This window comes from Scylla paramamosain, chromosome 25, assembly GCF_035594125.1.
Source record: "Scylla paramamosain isolate STU-SP2022 chromosome 25, ASM3559412v1, whole genome shotgun sequence".
Lineage (NCBI taxonomy): Eukaryota > Metazoa > Arthropoda > Malacostraca > Decapoda > Portunidae > Scylla > Scylla paramamosain.
Window position 1 is genome coordinate 2,960,001 of NC_087175.1, and position 16,153 is coordinate 2,976,153.

General features: G+C 43.0%; 1 protein-coding gene across 6 annotated transcripts in view; it reads left to right on the forward strand.

Moving 5' to 3' along the window:
- LOC135113093 (nuclear pore complex protein Nup98-Nup96-like) overlaps positions 1-16,153 on the forward strand; it is a 28,345-nt gene that overhangs the window by 8,830 nt on the left and 3,362 nt on the right. For 5 of the 6 annotated variants that reach the window (XM_064028122.1, XM_064028121.1, XM_064028123.1 and 2 more), the window contains exons 10-30: positions 205-342; positions 783-903; positions 1,075-1,423; positions 1,847-2,081; positions 2,579-2,850; positions 3,024-3,191; positions 6,419-6,682; positions 7,256-7,346; positions 7,579-7,797; positions 8,436-8,561; positions 8,926-9,307; positions 9,750-9,807; positions 10,312-10,555; positions 10,815-11,018; positions 11,447-11,684; positions 12,357-12,502; positions 13,042-13,156; positions 13,536-13,691; positions 14,407-14,574; positions 14,930-15,027; positions 15,580-15,820. In XM_064028122.1, coding sequence (XP_063884192.1) covers positions 205-342; positions 783-903; positions 1,075-1,423; positions 1,847-2,081; positions 2,579-2,850; positions 3,024-3,191; positions 6,419-6,682; positions 7,256-7,346; positions 7,579-7,797; positions 8,436-8,561; positions 8,926-9,307; positions 9,750-9,807; positions 10,312-10,555; positions 10,815-11,018; positions 11,447-11,684; positions 12,357-12,502; positions 13,042-13,156; positions 13,536-13,691; positions 14,407-14,574; positions 14,930-15,027; positions 15,580-15,820 — 4,033 coding nt within the window. The remainder of the gene's footprint in view (positions 1-204; positions 343-782; positions 904-1,074; positions 1,424-1,846; positions 2,082-2,578; positions 2,851-3,023; positions 3,192-6,418; positions 6,683-7,255; positions 7,347-7,578; positions 7,798-8,435; positions 8,562-8,925; positions 9,308-9,749; positions 9,808-10,311; positions 10,556-10,814; positions 11,019-11,446; positions 11,685-12,356; positions 12,503-13,041; positions 13,157-13,535; positions 13,692-14,406; positions 14,575-14,929; positions 15,028-15,579; positions 15,821-16,153) is intronic. The other variant, XM_064028127.1, reaches the window with a different exon arrangement.

Consider the following 16,153-nt stretch of genomic DNA (forward strand, 5'->3'; position numbering starts at 1 on the left):
TTTATTGGATTTTTGTTGCCCTTGACTAGTGTACCTCGTACATAAAAAAGAAAGTGTTTCAACTGTTATGGCCTTTTCTCTTCAAAACTAAGTTTTTTTTTTTTCACCTGTAAGCTTTCTTTTGTAACTTCTTGTTGCACATGACCAAACCATCTAATTTCTTATCTCTCATAGTGGTGTACCTAATGTTTCGTTGTCCCTCAGGGTTTGGCACAGCACAACAGAACATGCTGGGCGGTGGAGGGGCTGGCTCGGGTTTCTTCCTTGACCTGGGCAAGTTGGTGAAGGCCATAACAGAGAAGCCCATCTTTGACCTGCCTGTTGAGGGCAAGTCCGGAGCAGGTAACGTATTCTCACCTTAATTCATTGTGTTGCAGGTGTGTAGTTTTGTAGATTGTGGTGATAATAATTTTTATTTTGTTTTTGTACTGGTGTTCCTCCTTTTACAAGATATATTAGGGGTATCAGGCATTGTGTCAACAGAAATTGTGTAAAAAAGGGGGAAGACTGGGGGATTGATGGATTTGACCTGTTAAACCACACTGTTTTGTCTTTGAATCTATTAACGTAGATCGTAAGTGAATAATACTAATCCCTACAGTTCATCCTTTTTTTTATTAATCCCAAGTTTGAATACAAAAGCTAAAACAAAAGAAATTCAGCAAATAACAGATAAAATTCTCTTAATATCCATGTACAGCGCCAGGTGAGATTTTAAGCCAGACTCGCATAAAGAAAAACTAAACCAATACTGTACTTTATTCTTCCCTGTTCATCCCCAGATAAGGCAGGCAGCCCATCCACCAGCGACCAGGTGTCCTCCAAGCTGAAGCCCACTTACATGTTGCCCCCATCACTCGTCAACCTGAAGCCCAAGCCTATTAACAAGCCCAACAACCAGAAGTAAGCGAAATACTAACTCTTTTCTTTCTTCCTTCCTCAGAATTATGGATGGTAGTATGTGTGGCAGTATAAGTCAGGGAAAAAGAAAGACAGAGAATTGTTAGTAATTAGGAGAGACTACACCAAATCAAGACGTAATGGATCACTGACAAATTCTTCCTCCTATTCCAGCAACAACCGGCACTGGCTCTTCAAGGGGCTGGAGGACCCTAACGAGGAGAGTGCCGAGGACTTCCTGAAGCCCAAGAAATACCCCAGCGTGCGCACTCTCAACCTCAAGGTGTTCCGAGGGGCAAAGGCTGACGGCACCACCCCCACCACGCCCATTGATACCCCCAGGAGGGTCAATGGGGAGGTGGATGGCACCATTAACGGTGGTGAGGAGGGTGGGGACAGGCCCTCGCCACTCACCACTCCCCTCAGCACCCTTGGGAACTCCACACCTCTGCCTCTTGTGATCAGTAATAATAATGGGCCCGTTCAGACACATGATCAGTCGCCCACCCCAGATATCATCAAGGTGTGTGTGTGTGTGTGTGTGTGTGTGTGTGTGTGTGTGTGTGTGTGTGTGTGTGTGTGTGTGTGTGTGTGTGTGTGTGTGTGTGTGTGTGTGTGTAATGTTTGCCTATTCCACTTGGTAATGCTTGCTGTGTGTGTTTGTGAGTGAGAGGAAGTGTGCATTAGTGATGGCATCCATGGCCTGTCCATCTACAGTAGAGAGAGTGAGAGAGCTGGAAAACAGATAAATTGAAGAATGCAAGAGAGAGAGAGAAGATTAGGGAATATGAAACAAAGAACGCAATATAAACTCCCAGAACCCTAAAACAAACAAACAAAAAAAACTCTTTAAATACCCAAAGAGAGAAAGAAAGAAACAGAGACAGGTAGAAACACTCACAACCACACAACACCAGCTTAAACCCAACACCACTCCATCACACAGGGACGAGGTAACATCAAGCACCTCAGCCTGCCAGACAAGACGAGCCAGCACATGGACGACACATTGGCAGACCTCAACGTGCGTGCTTGCAGACTGAAGGATCCGCACCACCTTGACCCGGACTCCGAGGCCAACAAGGAAAACAACAGCAACAACATATCTCTCTTCAATGCCTCGGGTGACGAAGACCTGCCCGACGTCGTGTCCACCACGTCTGAGGAGCCTCACCCTGCTGGTACGTGGACTTCAGCTCTATGTTTATTAGATAAGGGTGTTTTGGAGTGCTTGTGTTGTGTTTTATGTTTGTAAAGGGTGAGGTTTTGCTGGTATGTGAGATTCAGTGGTGTGTTTCATAAGTAAGGGTGTTTGGGAGTGCTTGTTTTTCATCTTATTGTTGTCAGGTGTGGAGTTATTTATTTATTTATTTATTTATTTATTTTATTTTATTTTATTTTATTTTATTTATTTATTTATTTATTTATTTTATTTTTTTTATTTATCTATTTTTTTTTTGGAGTTATGTAGTGACAGGGAATGGAGGGAAAAGAAAAAAACTACATGAACTTTTAAACAAAGAAAACTAAATATTAATCGTAATTTAGGATTCGTAAAGAAAGGAAATTAATTAACAGGCAGTAAATGATCATGGAGGTTTACCACCACCACCACTACCATCACGAATTTTACCACCACCTCCACTACTAATACCACCACCACTACCACCACACACAGGAATCAAGTTGCAACGCCCTGGCTACTACACACTGCCCCCAGTGGAAGAACTGGCCCAAATGGTGGAGACAGAAGGGGACACAAAGCGGTGCCCTGTCACAAACTTCACGGTGGGACGTTATGGTTACGGCAACGTCTGCTTCCTGGGTGTGACGGACGTGGCAGGGCTGGACCTGGACGCTGTGGTGTTCATTGTGCGGAAGCAGGTGGAGGTGTACCCGCCCGGCACCACCAAGCCACCCCGGGGACAGCAGCTCAACCGGGCTGCTATTGTTAGTATAAAGGGGACTTAGCATATGTTTGCGTCTGGTCTATTTGTTTTATTTATTAAGGGAAGACAGCTTTGATATTTAGCCATTTAACCATATCACCACAACACACACACACACACACACACACACACACACACACTAACTCCATCCCTCCACCTCTCCACTCACCACAGGTAACACTGGACTGCGTTTGGCCGGTGGACAAAGCGACCCGTGAGGTGATCAAGAGCTCGGAGCGGCTGCAGGCAATGGGCTGGACAGAGTACCTGGAGCGTCAGTGTGTCAAGATGGATGCCTCCTTCCTCGAGTACAGGCTGGAGACCGGGTCCTGGGTGTTCAAGGTATCGGGATTCTGAGCTCTCCTTCTTTCCTTCCTTCCTTCCTTCCTTCCTTCCTTTATTTCTGTCTTGTTTTGTTTTCGTGCCTTACTGTTTTCATTTTTATCTTTTTTTTTTTTAATGTGATTTATTGATGATGACCTGACCTTGTTTTTATTGCCTTGCTTTTTTATTTTTTGAGCTGGCATTACTTGTATCACCTTGCTTTTTTTTCTGATATTGTCTTTTTTCTTTTTTTTCTGTTTTCTTTGTTTTTAATCTCGCTATTTTTTATTTTTATTTTTTTAACTAGTCTTTCCCCTACTTAGACTTGTTATTTGCTTATTCTGTAATTTTGCAACACTGTATTTCTGTTACTGTATTTTACCTCCCTCTTTGTTTTGCTATTAATTTGTTTGTGCAGTAATTCTTTCATTTTGTTTACTTCCTGGCAATATCTGTAGCATTACTAATAATCTGTAGCAAAGATTTCAGCTTACTAGACTGACAAGTAGCTGTATGTACTTAGATGAACACACGGTGGCTTGGTGTATATCTGTATATCTGAGGTGCTGGACAGATTGATGTGTATAAAGCCAGGCACAGACGCATGAATTAAAACTGTAATTCAACTCCATGAAGCAGAAATACCAGTGTGGATGGGTCACATGACTTCACATTATGTTCTCTTTGTGTCTACCTGGATGTAAGGTCTTGTGTGCTAATGCTCTTTGCCATGACAGAAAAACATGGGCATGTCTCCTTAATCATGGGGGACTGAGATAGATTCGAGCCTGTGTTGTGTTTGATTACCGAGGGGATTACTGTGTATTCAGTCCTGTGTATTGTAAGAAGAGTATATTTAACTGTAGTGTATGTTTTGATTTTATTGTATAAGAGTTTTAAAGGAATGTATATAGAAGGAAGGTGTAATTTGTCTTGGCTATAGAAAGTTGAGGTGGTTAGTTGAAGAATGAAGCAAAGTTGATCTTGATGAGAAACTGCAAGAAGGCTGTGAGTGTGTGTGTGTGTGTGTGTGTGTGTGTGTGTGTGTGTGTGTGTGCCAAATTGCTACCTAGTTTTGTAATTAAGTTGTATTTATATGTATATTTATCTAGTGCATTATTTGTATTTTTCCTAAATTATTGTTTTCTGTTCATATTTTATCCATTGTATGAGATCTTACATAATCCTTATACTAATTAGCCATGGCTGATCTTTGTATATTAGTTGAAAGAATAATTACCTAAAATACACTTTGGTTTTAGTCTTATTTATAGTTTGTTGTGGGAAATTGTATTATAATCCTATTTACTGTGACTGCATTTTTAGTTTGTTGACACTACTTGTTTTCTGTCACCCGTCCTTTATTAAACAATAGATTTAGACCTTGATATCTTTTACTCAAGTGTATAGGCATCACTATTAAGATTGTATTTAATATATCACCTTAGGAACATGACACATCTTGTATTTAACTAAACTCCCTGGAGATGCTATCAGATCTTTGTAACACATGTAAACTTGGATGAGGTGCAGGTGTGTGTGTTGCACCAGTCAGGCAGTGCTCAGGCAGTGCACTGCCTGGCTGAGATGCAACCACCACCTTCACCACCACCACTGCTGCTTCTGCTGTCACTCCTGCTGTGCTGTGGAAAGACAAACTAAGCAACTGCACTTCATTGAGCACTGAAATACTCGTCAGGACAGAAACATGACATAGTTTGAATGTTGCTGCAGAATGTTATTCTGCTGTGTCTGGCCAAAGAAGTTTAACAGGGGGTGGAGAGGAGCAGCAGGAGACAGCAGGAAGTAGCAGGAAGCAGGACATGACTGAAGGAGAACTGAGAAGACAACAGCTGTAAAGAAAACAGTCAGTCCTGCAAGATGCTTGTGTACTGTGTGTGTGTGTGTGTGTGTGTGTGTGTGTGTGTGTGTGTGTGTGTGTTTGTCTGTGTGTGTGTGTGTGTGTGTGTGTGTGTGTGTGTGTGTGTGTGTGTGTGTGTTTGGACACTAAAGGCATAGACAAATATTGAGTGACTGTTTTAACTTGTATTATCAATCAGTCAGTCAGTTTGGAGTATAACAAGATTCCTATTTAGTTTTAAGCGCTTGTATGCTTAACCTTAAGGAATACAGTGGGTATAATTGGTGTACATTAGATTTATACATATTTTTGTATGACGCTGATTCATAAATGCATGCATATCACATGGAGATATATTATGATCAAGATGTATTTCTATTATAGCTATATTTACAAACCAGGTGTTATTGGGGCACCTGTTGAAGCTAATGTCCCTTTAGGTGTCCATTTACAAATGTAGGTGGCTGTCATTCACTGTCCTTGGTTCATATACCTAATACAGTCAAGGCCTGGAGTGTTACAGTCTGCACTCACTTCTGCTGTATCTCCCCTTCACTCTTAAGCCCTCTAGACTACTGACAATCTCATGCATTTGTGCATTCTCTTCACCTGTACTGGGCAGGAGTGTAGGCAGTACCTCTCATGCATGTAGTAATAAAGGTGTGCACTGAAGTACTGTTTCAGTCACCCGTCACAGGATACAAACCCCCACTGACCGGCCTCTCAGTACAGTTGAGAGCAGAAGTAATGTAACGCTGTCCTTTCTTTCCACCGTGTTTACAATTTTCACCTTAATCTAAAGTCCTCTGATTTGTTCTCTGTCACTTAATGAAATCTGGTAACAAATTTTTGATATGTAAGAGGACTTGAGATTGAGTTACGGTGGAAGTGAATACAGCAGATTACACAACTTCTGGCCATGATTGTACCTGAAAGAGACAAGTAAATGCATTGGAGACTTGCTCTTTCTGTGAAATATTGGCACTAACTTTATTATTCTTAAAGGACTGTGCTGTTCATCTGTAAAATTAATGTAGCTTGTGGGGGATGTGGGAAAAGAGAAGTGTGTATTAGTTTTTAAAGGACTGCTGTTTGAAAAATTAGTGTAGATTGGATATGAGAGACGAGAGAGAGAGAGTATTATTATTATTATTTTTTTTTTTTTAAGGAATAGACAAAAATAGGCAAAATTTATATGGAATGGAGAGAGAAAAAATAAAAGTGTGTTTATTGTTTATAAAATTAATATTGATTAGGATGAATATGAGAACAAGACTAAAAGAGAGAGAGAGAGAGAGATGGGGGAGAACAAAAACACAAACAAAAAATGAATAGATAAATAAAATGGGGATAGAAAACTAGATGGTCGGTTTTTAAATTTCAGGTGAATCACTTTTCAAAATATGGCCTGCAAGACGACAACGAGGAAGAGGAGATGGTGGCCATCCCCCCCAAGCAGCAGCAGCAACCCCCCTCAGATGCCCTGATGCCCCCACAGACCACCACCACCACCACTTCCTCCTCATTGGTGCCCCATGCTCTGCCCCACAAGAATGCTGGTCCCCCTGCCGTCGCCCTCACCTCCCCCCCTCAGTTCTCCCTGAGTCACACCACCACCACCACCACCACCCCAGCCCTCTCACAAGCTGTAAGTTTTGGGGGTTGGTTTTGTTTACGGGTTAGTTTAAAAGTTTCTGGGTTTCTTGTTCAATTAGGGTTGTTATTTCTGTGTGGGTGTACTTTGCAAATGTTGTAGAGAGCAATATTTTTTTTTTTTTTTTTTTTTTTTAGTGTGTGTTGATCTCATAGGATTTCCACATTTCTATTTTATTATTATTTATTTATTTATTTATTTTTTATCTAATCTCTATTCCAACCTACCTCCCATTCCTCTTTCTGTCTTGTGCTTTTTCTCCCTCCCTTTCTTCTCATACCTCTATTCCAATCCCCCATCCTACCTCCCTCCTCTCCCCTCCTTCTTTCCTTCTCTTCCTTCTTTGCTCCTTAACCTCCTCTCTCCTCTTTCCTTCTCATCCTTTAATCCTCCTTCCCTTCATTTAATTTCATCCTTGTATTTACCCCTCCCTTCTTTCCTTTTTCCTTTTATACCCTCTTCTCTATTCAAATTCCCCTTCCTATCTCCCTCTCCTCCCTTTTCATCCATCTATCCTTCCTTTCCATACTCCTTTCTACTCCCACCCTCCTTTCCTTCCTTCTGCAGCAGCCACCACAGACCAGGTTCCTAGAGTCAGCCCTGCAGGACTCCCAAGTGGCTGAGGATGACCTGCTGAATTCTGTGGGAAGGGAACCTGGTGAGTAATGCAGGAAGGCACCACCTGTTTTATTTATTTATTGATTGATTTTTAAGAGGGTTACTGGGCAAAAAATTAATTAGATGCTAGTCGATAAAGAAAAAGTTAAAAAAAAAAAAAACGCTGCCAAAAAAAACAATAACACCAGCTGACAAACCAAGAATTCCCACATTACACACCACCACTTAAACATCAATACACAAACCCACTTAACCCTTGTGCTCCCTGACAGAGGAGAGTGCCTCCTTGAGCATCCTGTCCCCAAGTGCCGAGCGCCTGACGGTAGTGTCACGTGTGGTGCCAAGGACAGTGCAACTAGCCAAGATGCAGATGTTTGGCGGCCAAGATGAGGAGGAGGAGGAGGAGCAGGAGAGCATGGTGATAGGGAGGGAAGTGCAGCCCTATATTACGACAACGAGAGAGAGCACACCCACACCTCAGTATCCAAAAGGTAAGGAATTGTGGATGAAATAGTTTGTTTAGGTGTTAAGGTGGTAAATGATTCTCAGGTTGGTATTAGTGAAGATATTTACACAGTATTAAATGACCATGTTCAGTAACTACATGAGGTTGAAATAAAAAGATGAGAAGGAAAGAGGGAATGTAGGAATAGAGGAAGAGATGAAGGAGGGAAAGGAATAAGGAAGGAAGATTAGATTAGAGGTTTGAGGAGGAGAGAAAAGAGGAAAGAGAGGTAATTTGGAATAGAGAGATGAGAAGGAAGAAGGGAAGGGAGGGGATTAAAGGAGGTGAAGGAAGGGGATTGGAATGGAGGGGAAGAGAAGAAAGAAAGAAAGGAAGGAGAGAGGGAAGGGAGGATATTGTCTCCTGTCACTCAAATTTTTCACTCTTACCCACTCTCACTCACTCACTCATTGTCACTTGCCCCTCTCATAAACATTGTTCTTTCATTATGACTACTCTCAAGCACAACATAGATAGCCAGTCTCACCACTCTTGTCAAACCACAAAAAACATGAAAACCCTTTAAAAACCTCAGTAACTTTCACCACAGCTTGTTAAAAATGCCTCAGTTGAGAGACATAGACACAGGATAATCTAATACACTATTTTCTCTTTTCCTTGCAGCATTGAACAAGAGGCGGATGCTCTCGGGCGATGTGAGTGTCAGACGAGTGTCCAGCCCTTCCCAGAGTGAGGCCAAGTCAAGGGTGGGTGCACAGCCACCCCTCAGGCCCCTCTCACCCAAGACTGGTAGGTGGAGACGCCCTGTGTTGTGGTGGTGGGTGGATGTGTGTGTGGTGACTGGGTGAAGAGAAGGATGTTTTGTTAAGTGTGAAAGAGTAGAGTGTAGAGTTTTTTTTCTAATTTTGTGTGTTTGTGTTTGGTTGGTTGGTTTGTGGTGTGTGTTTCTGCGTGTGTATGTGTGCATGAAATCAAGAAGTTGTGTGTATCTTATTCATACATATGTATCACCAGTCAATATAAATGCTTTCACATAGTTATTGCATGGATATTATACACTTATTGCACATGCCTTATAATACCTTGCACATAAATTTGTATACATGTAACCAACTTGTCTATTTTACTCTTAACACATCACATTCCTCACCAGTTGCAACTCGTGAGGAGCCCAAACTGCATGAACCCCACACCGAGTACCAGCTGCTGCCAAGTGGCCGAGACGAGGGTCAGGAGCTGGGCCATGTGCCACCCCAACACAAGGCCACACAAATCCCTCTGGCCAACTCACTCCTACACGGCATCCAGAACTGCGTGGCCGACATGGGAGCCTTCATGGGGCGCTCCTTCAGGGTGGGATGGGGGCCTGGCTGGACGCTGGCACACACTGGTCCCATGCTGGCCCCGGACCAAGACTTCGGCACTGAAGGGGAGCAGGAGAGTGTGCCCCTCCAGCCCTCGCCCCCTCCATCCTTCCTCTTCGTGGGGTCCCTGGCCAGTCAGCCCAAGGTGGCCAAGGGAGTGGAAGGCCCAGGGTGTGTATGGGGATACATTGAGGTGTTTGGGGACAGTAAAGGATATGTTTCCCTTATAGCAATAGTAAGGAGCTGAAATCTTAATGTCTGGGAGTCTCAGGGAGATAATGTAGAAGGGGGGATGATGCATTTAGGGTAAGGTACACAAGTTTCCTTAAGTACAGTGTTAGTGAGGTTAAATCTTTACTGCAGGGGATATCAGAAGTTACAGAGATAGAGGAGGTAAACATTATGGTGATATGGTGCTCTCAGGATGTGCCTTTGATTTTACCCACCATCCTCTGCTTATAAGTTCTGTAGCTTATGCTGTGCTGAATTTGAGCTGTTTTGGCTGTGTGTGTGTGTGTGTGTGTGTGTGTGTGTGTGTGTGTGTGTGTGTGTGTGTGTGTGTGTGTGTGTGTGTGTGTGTGTGTGTGTGGTAATGATGGTGATGATGTTGCAGGTACAAGATGTTGATAGAACAGCTACACACCATTCAGCCAGACCGCGGTACCATTTTGGTGAGTCGGACATCAACTTGTGTCAGTCAGTCTTAGCAACACCAGTTTGTCCTTTAAAACACTATATAAGTCACTCATTACTGTATCAACTCAGCACCCTCTCACTGCCATCACCCAAACACCACAACCCCCTAAACAACACTGCCACCATGTAAATCACTCAAAACTTTACATAAAACCACTTCTCACTGTATATACAAACAATCAACGCTAAATAAATGACTTCAGACTATAAAACAGCACCATACAAATACCAGCACCACCCACCATCACCCCTGCAATAACAATCAACACAGTAAACACAACTCAACACAGTATATAAGCAACATAACAACTTGCAAATTCTATTACCCAAACACTGCATCCTCCCTGAAGTAACACAGTATCCCACCACCTAGTAAGTCACCCTAAACCTTGTATAAACCATTCAACACCATATACACACAACTCAACACCACATCCCCTTGAAATAACGTATAATCCTACCTCCTACCACTCCAATAGGTCCTGGTAGAGGAGTGCCTGGCCTGCATCCTTGAACACAGTGTCGTAGAGGGCACTGCGGAGATGGAGGACCTCTCAGATCCCACCTCCTGCCCCTCCTTCAGGCCCCTCAAGGATGTGGAACTCCTGCACCAACTGGCAGAAACTGCCGCCCTACACTCCTACCAGGAACCCGCCCTGGAGGAGATCCTGACCCTGTGTGTGGCTCTCTGGGGGCGCCTTGACTTCTACTCCCCTGAAACTGGTGTGTTTGTATTTTTTTCCATTTATTTATGTATTTATTTTTTGTTTAGTGTATTTCTGGCTAAGGATGTCAAATTAGGCAAAAAGTAAGAGAAATAAAAGTCCAGTAAAGGTTTTAGTGGTCCTGACCTAATAGGAAAACAAAATAGAGGGAAAAAAAAAAGGAAATTTTAGTCAAGTTTGTGTTGACTTGTTGCCAACACTTTTAAGACATCATTGATTCACCCCAAGACTCACCCATCACCCTATCACCTCAACAGATGGAGAGAGTGAGTACAGCATGTCCCGGGCACGAGTGGAGGCAGTGAGTCAGTGGCTGGAGTCAGTGAGTCAGGAGGCGGTGGTGCGGGAGGTGACAGGATCACTGGGACCAGAGGGCGGGGAGGAGGGATACCTGGATGCCATCCTTGCCCACCTCTCTGCGAGACAGGTGTCCCAGGCTTGTGTTTTGGCACAGGACAGAGGTGTGTGTGTGTGTGTGTGTGTGTTTGGGTTGATTAGTTTATTTGTTTAGTTTTGAAGGATTGATTTAAGTTTTATGTCCTTTTATATTGTTTTGTCTTGTTTTTCTTTGTAATTTTTTATTTATTTATTTCATTCATTTGTTTATTTTTTTTTAATCAATTTCTTATTATAATATATTCTATTGATCTTGTACTGTGTGTAATGATGATGATAATAATGTTCAGTGTGTGTGTGTGTGTGTGTGTGTGTGTGTGTGTGTTGAATGTATCAATAAGTCTTCCTTTTATTTACTTATTAACTTTACAGTAATGTGATGCATCATAGAACACATTAATTGGCATTTTTATCTAGCCTTTATACTTAACAATCACTAACATCTACTTAACAAACAGTACAGCCCCTCACCCCACCTCCTTCCCCCTGGCAGGAGACCACCATCTGGCACTGCTGCTGGCCCAGGCATGCATGGGGCAGAGCGCACCCCGGCAGATCATGGCGGAGCAGCTGGCCAACTGGGCAGAGGGAGGCACGGACGCCCTCATGTCCCCTACCCGCCTCACCCTCTTCACCCTGCTGGCGGGGGCAGCCACCCACCAGGCCACCCACATGGCCCTCAACACATGCACCAGCCTGGACTGGCGCCGTGCCCTGGCCCTGCATCTGTGGTGAGTGTGGCCTGTGTGTCACCTTCCTCTTGCTTTCTGGGCCACCTCTTGTCACCTTCCTCTTTGTTCATGTTGTCTCTTGTCATCTTCCTCTTTGTTCATGTTCTGTCTCTTGTCACCTTCCTCTTTGTTCATGTTCTGTCTCGTGTCACCTTCCTCTTCCTTCCTTGGCTTCCTCTTACTGCTTCTTGCTCCATTTTTCTGTCCCTGGGCCACCTCTTCTTCCTTTATTTCATTCTTTTATTACCTCTTACTCTATCTTCCTTTTCCTTTCTTTTATTTGTTTTGTATTTTTTTTATTTTGTTACCTATTTATTTATTTTATTTTATTTTATTATTATTATTATTATTATTATTATTATTATTATTTATTTATTTATTTATTTATTTATTTATTTATTTATTTATTTATTTTTTTTTATTCTTTTTCCCTCCTCAGTTCATTCCTTTCTTCATTTACTCATTAATTTCTTTACTGACATTCCTCTTACCTTCCATTTCTTTGCTGGTAAGGGATCCTCCTCGCTCCATTCATCATTCCTCCTTCCACATTAACTCTCCATCATTCCACCCACCCACACTCCACCCCCACAGCCTCACTTGTTCCTCCTTCCACATTCACATCACTTCACTCACCTGCACTCCACTCTCACAGCCTCGTTCCCTCCACAGGTATGTTTGCCCAGCCACTGCCACACTAGCAGAAGCCTTGGAGGAGTATGACAAGGCAGCTGGTCTGGGCAAGAACTCCACAGGGTACTGCAACCCTCCCCTGCCACCGTACCTTGCTTCTCATGCCCTGAGGAGTAATATGAGAGGTGAGGTGATAGGATAGGATGGTGGTTCTTGGTGGTTCTCTTTTCTACTTGTAACTTCTTCCTCCTTTTTTTTTTTCTGCTGTCTTATCTTGTGACTTGTGCCTTGGGGAATAATATGAATGGGATGAGATGATGGCGATTCTCTTAATCCTCCTCCTCTTTCTCTTATTTGTTCTTTTTTTCTTCTTTGATGTTATTGATTGTTATTGTTATTGTTCTCTTTTTTCCTCCTTTCCTCTTTCTTTTCCTCTTCTACTCATTCTTCAGTATGAAAGATGAAGAGATGACAGTTGTTATTCATCATCTTTGTTCTCCTCCTACTCCTCTTCCTCATCCTCCTTCTCCAAACAACTTTTTAAGACAGATAAGCACACTCTATTTTCTCCTTTTGCATTTCTTTATTCTTTCTTCCTTCTCATCCTTTTTCTCATCTTCCTCATCTTCCTTTTCCTCTTCTACATGTGTGTTGTGGTAATATCCATTCACACACATACATACATACAGTTAACCTAACCTAACCACACCATGCCTTGTTCCAGTGAGCTACGACATGTGTTACCACCTTCTGAAACTGTTCACCAACCCTCGTCACCCCTTAGAGGCTCTGCTAAACCCTGCCACAGCGACCCCTGACCCCCTCAATGTCGCCATCAGGTAGGTGACTCACTGATGGACTGATTGGTGCTGTAACTTTGTGTGAGGGGAGGCTGGTGGGTGAGGAAAGGAATGGGATTGGTGTAAGAGTGAGGGATGAAGGAAGGGAAAGAAATGAGGGAAGGAAGGATGGTCTGAGAGGCATGTAAGGAGTAAGCATTGAGGAAGGAAAGGAAGGAAGGGGAGTAGTGAAAGAGGCATGTAAGGAGTAAGGACTGAAGAAAGGGAAGAAAAGTAGAAAGATTAATTCAATAAGAGACACAGAAAAAAAATGATTCACAGGAGATAAAGAAAAGAAAGACATACTTTCAAGAGAGAAAAAAAAAAGCAGGAAGATCAATTCATTATGACCACTTCACCACTTCCCCCTCCACCACAGCTGGCTAATGTGGCAGGTCCTGCAGAGCCTGAGCTACCGCCACCTATCGGACTACCACAACGCTAGCCTGCACCTCAACATGGCGTCGCTGCTGGAGGCGGCAGGGCACTGGCACTGGGCTGTGTTTGCTCTGCTACACCTCACTGACCATGACAGGTAAGGTCGAGGAAGTTAAATCAAGGTGTGTGTGTTTTCTGATACTTATTTGTAAGCATTTGGGGTTATGTCAAGATCTTAGGCCCTTTCAATGGGCGCTGTAGGAAGTTATTGGGGTTTTCGTAGGTGTTTTTATGTTTGTAGTGGTAATTTAACAAGTATTCTGTGTGTCATCAGTGAGAAAGATCCCCATGACAAGCTGAGGTATTTAGTTTAGCAATGTTTCTGCACCATAAATGAGGAAAACAAGTATTAATCATCTCTGTGGCCTTTGAAAGTAACCCTGTAATGAGAAAACTAAGCACTTCACTCTTAGAAAATAGTTTTAGTCTTTATTTTTCACGATTTTTCACTTACTGTAACCCTGAATCACATACCTCAACTTTGAAATCACTCTCATTTTCACCTTTCCATGCTTTTCCTTACAAATATCCACTTAAACTGAAATTTATGCATATATTTTCTCTTTCAGTCAATGTTTTTCAGATAGTTTATTCTTCCCTTGTTATGTTACCCCATTCTTTTAATATTACGTCAATCACCCTTTATCTCTCCAGAAGAAAACGAGGTGCAAGAGTTACTGATTTATCCTGGCACACTGATCTCACACTCCTATGACCAAACCTAACATAACTAATTACCTAACTAACCTAACCTAACTAACTAGCTACCTAACTAACTATGTCATTACAACATTCCCCCTTTATCCCTGCAGAAGAAAACGAGAGGTGCGGGAGTTACTGCTGCGCCACGTGAGGGTGAAGGAGGATGAGGTAACAGAGGAGGAGTACGCCAGACAGGAGGCCTTCGTACAGGAGAGGCTGAGGCTGCCGAGGAAGTGGATACACGAAGCTAAGGCAACGAGGGCACGGACACTTGGCTTGTATGTATCTTGTGTGTGTGTGTGTGTGTGTGTGTGTGTGTGTGTGTGTGTGTGTGTTTGTGTGTCTGTGTTTTTTTTCTTTAGTTGGTGTGTATTTATTTCTCTTATTTTGTGGGGTTATTGTTTGTATCTGTGTTGTTCTATGCTTTTTATGTCTATCACCTCTCCTTGTACATATACTTGTTGCCCTTCCTCTTACTCAAATCTGTTCACTTACCCTTCATTCCCTCTTCCTCCAGTCTACTTCAGACATCAATAATCCAATGGGGAAACAAATATTAGTTCGCAATTTATCCTAAAAATACCCACTACAAATCAGTTACCTCAACTTTAATTCTCTTCCTTTTTATTGCAGGGTGGATGAGGAGGCCTGGTATCTCCTGAAGGCGGGTGACCTGAACTCTGCCCACACTCTCATTGTGGACACCATCGCACCCAACTCCATCATCAACGGTAAGGAGTGTGTGTGTGTGTGTGTTGGTATGATGGGTGGACATGTGTGTGGGGTAGTAGTAGTTTGTGTGTGTTTGGTTTCAGTTTTAACAATGTGGAATGATGGAATGGATGAGTTGATGTGTGGATGTGGGCAGAGTGATTGATTTGATTGATGTGTTTGTGGAATGATGGATTGACAAGTGAGTGAGTGAGTGAGTGGATGGATGAGTAAATGGAGTAATTATTTGAGTAGAAGGAGGTGTGGCTGAGAAATTAATGAGCATTCTCTCTCTCTCTCTCTCTCTCTCTCTCTCTCTCTCTCTCTCTCTCTCTCTCTCTCTCTCTCTCTCTCTCTCTCTCTCTCTCTCTCTCTCTCTCTCTCTCTCTCTCTCTCTCTCTCTCTCTCTCTCTCTCTCTCTCTCTCTCTCTCTCTCTCTCTCTCTCTCTCTCTCTCTCTCTCTCTGTTTGTGTTTTTCTTTTTCTTTTTCTTCTCCATCATTTTCTTCCCTCTTCTCTTCTCCCTCCCTCATTATCCTTCCCCCTGTCCCTCTCTCCCTCTCTATTGCACAGAGGATCATGAGTACCTGCTTGGCTACCTGGACCAAATCAAGGCTGGAGAGCAGTACAAACAGGTGGCAGGGTGGGCAGCTGGGGGAGGCGTGTACTCAGACTACCTGGAGCTGGATGCCTTGGTGAGCGACATGACCACCTCCCAGCACCCCACACCTGCCCTCCTGGAACAGCTGCGACCTCGCCTCCTCACACTGTGCTCTCGTCTCAATAATCTGCAATGTCGCACTGCCCTTCACAGGTAATGGAGTGGGGGTGGTGGTGGTGTTAGGTGGAAAGATGGGTAAGGTGAGGTTTAGTAGATCAAGTAGCTAGTGGTGGTGGTGAGTTGGTGGTTAAGTAATGGTGGATGGAATTGTTGTTGGTGATGGGGTGGATTGATCAGGTTATGTTTTGGTGAAAGGTAAATGTGGAAGGTGATTATTAGTGGTAGATGTGGATGAATTGATGATTGGTGTTAGGTAGTCCAGTGATGGATTGAAAAGATTGTCAGCGATTGATGAAAAAAGAATACAGGTCGTCACTAGTGGAAAAGATATGAAAGAATAATAATAGAACCCACTAAACACTGAAT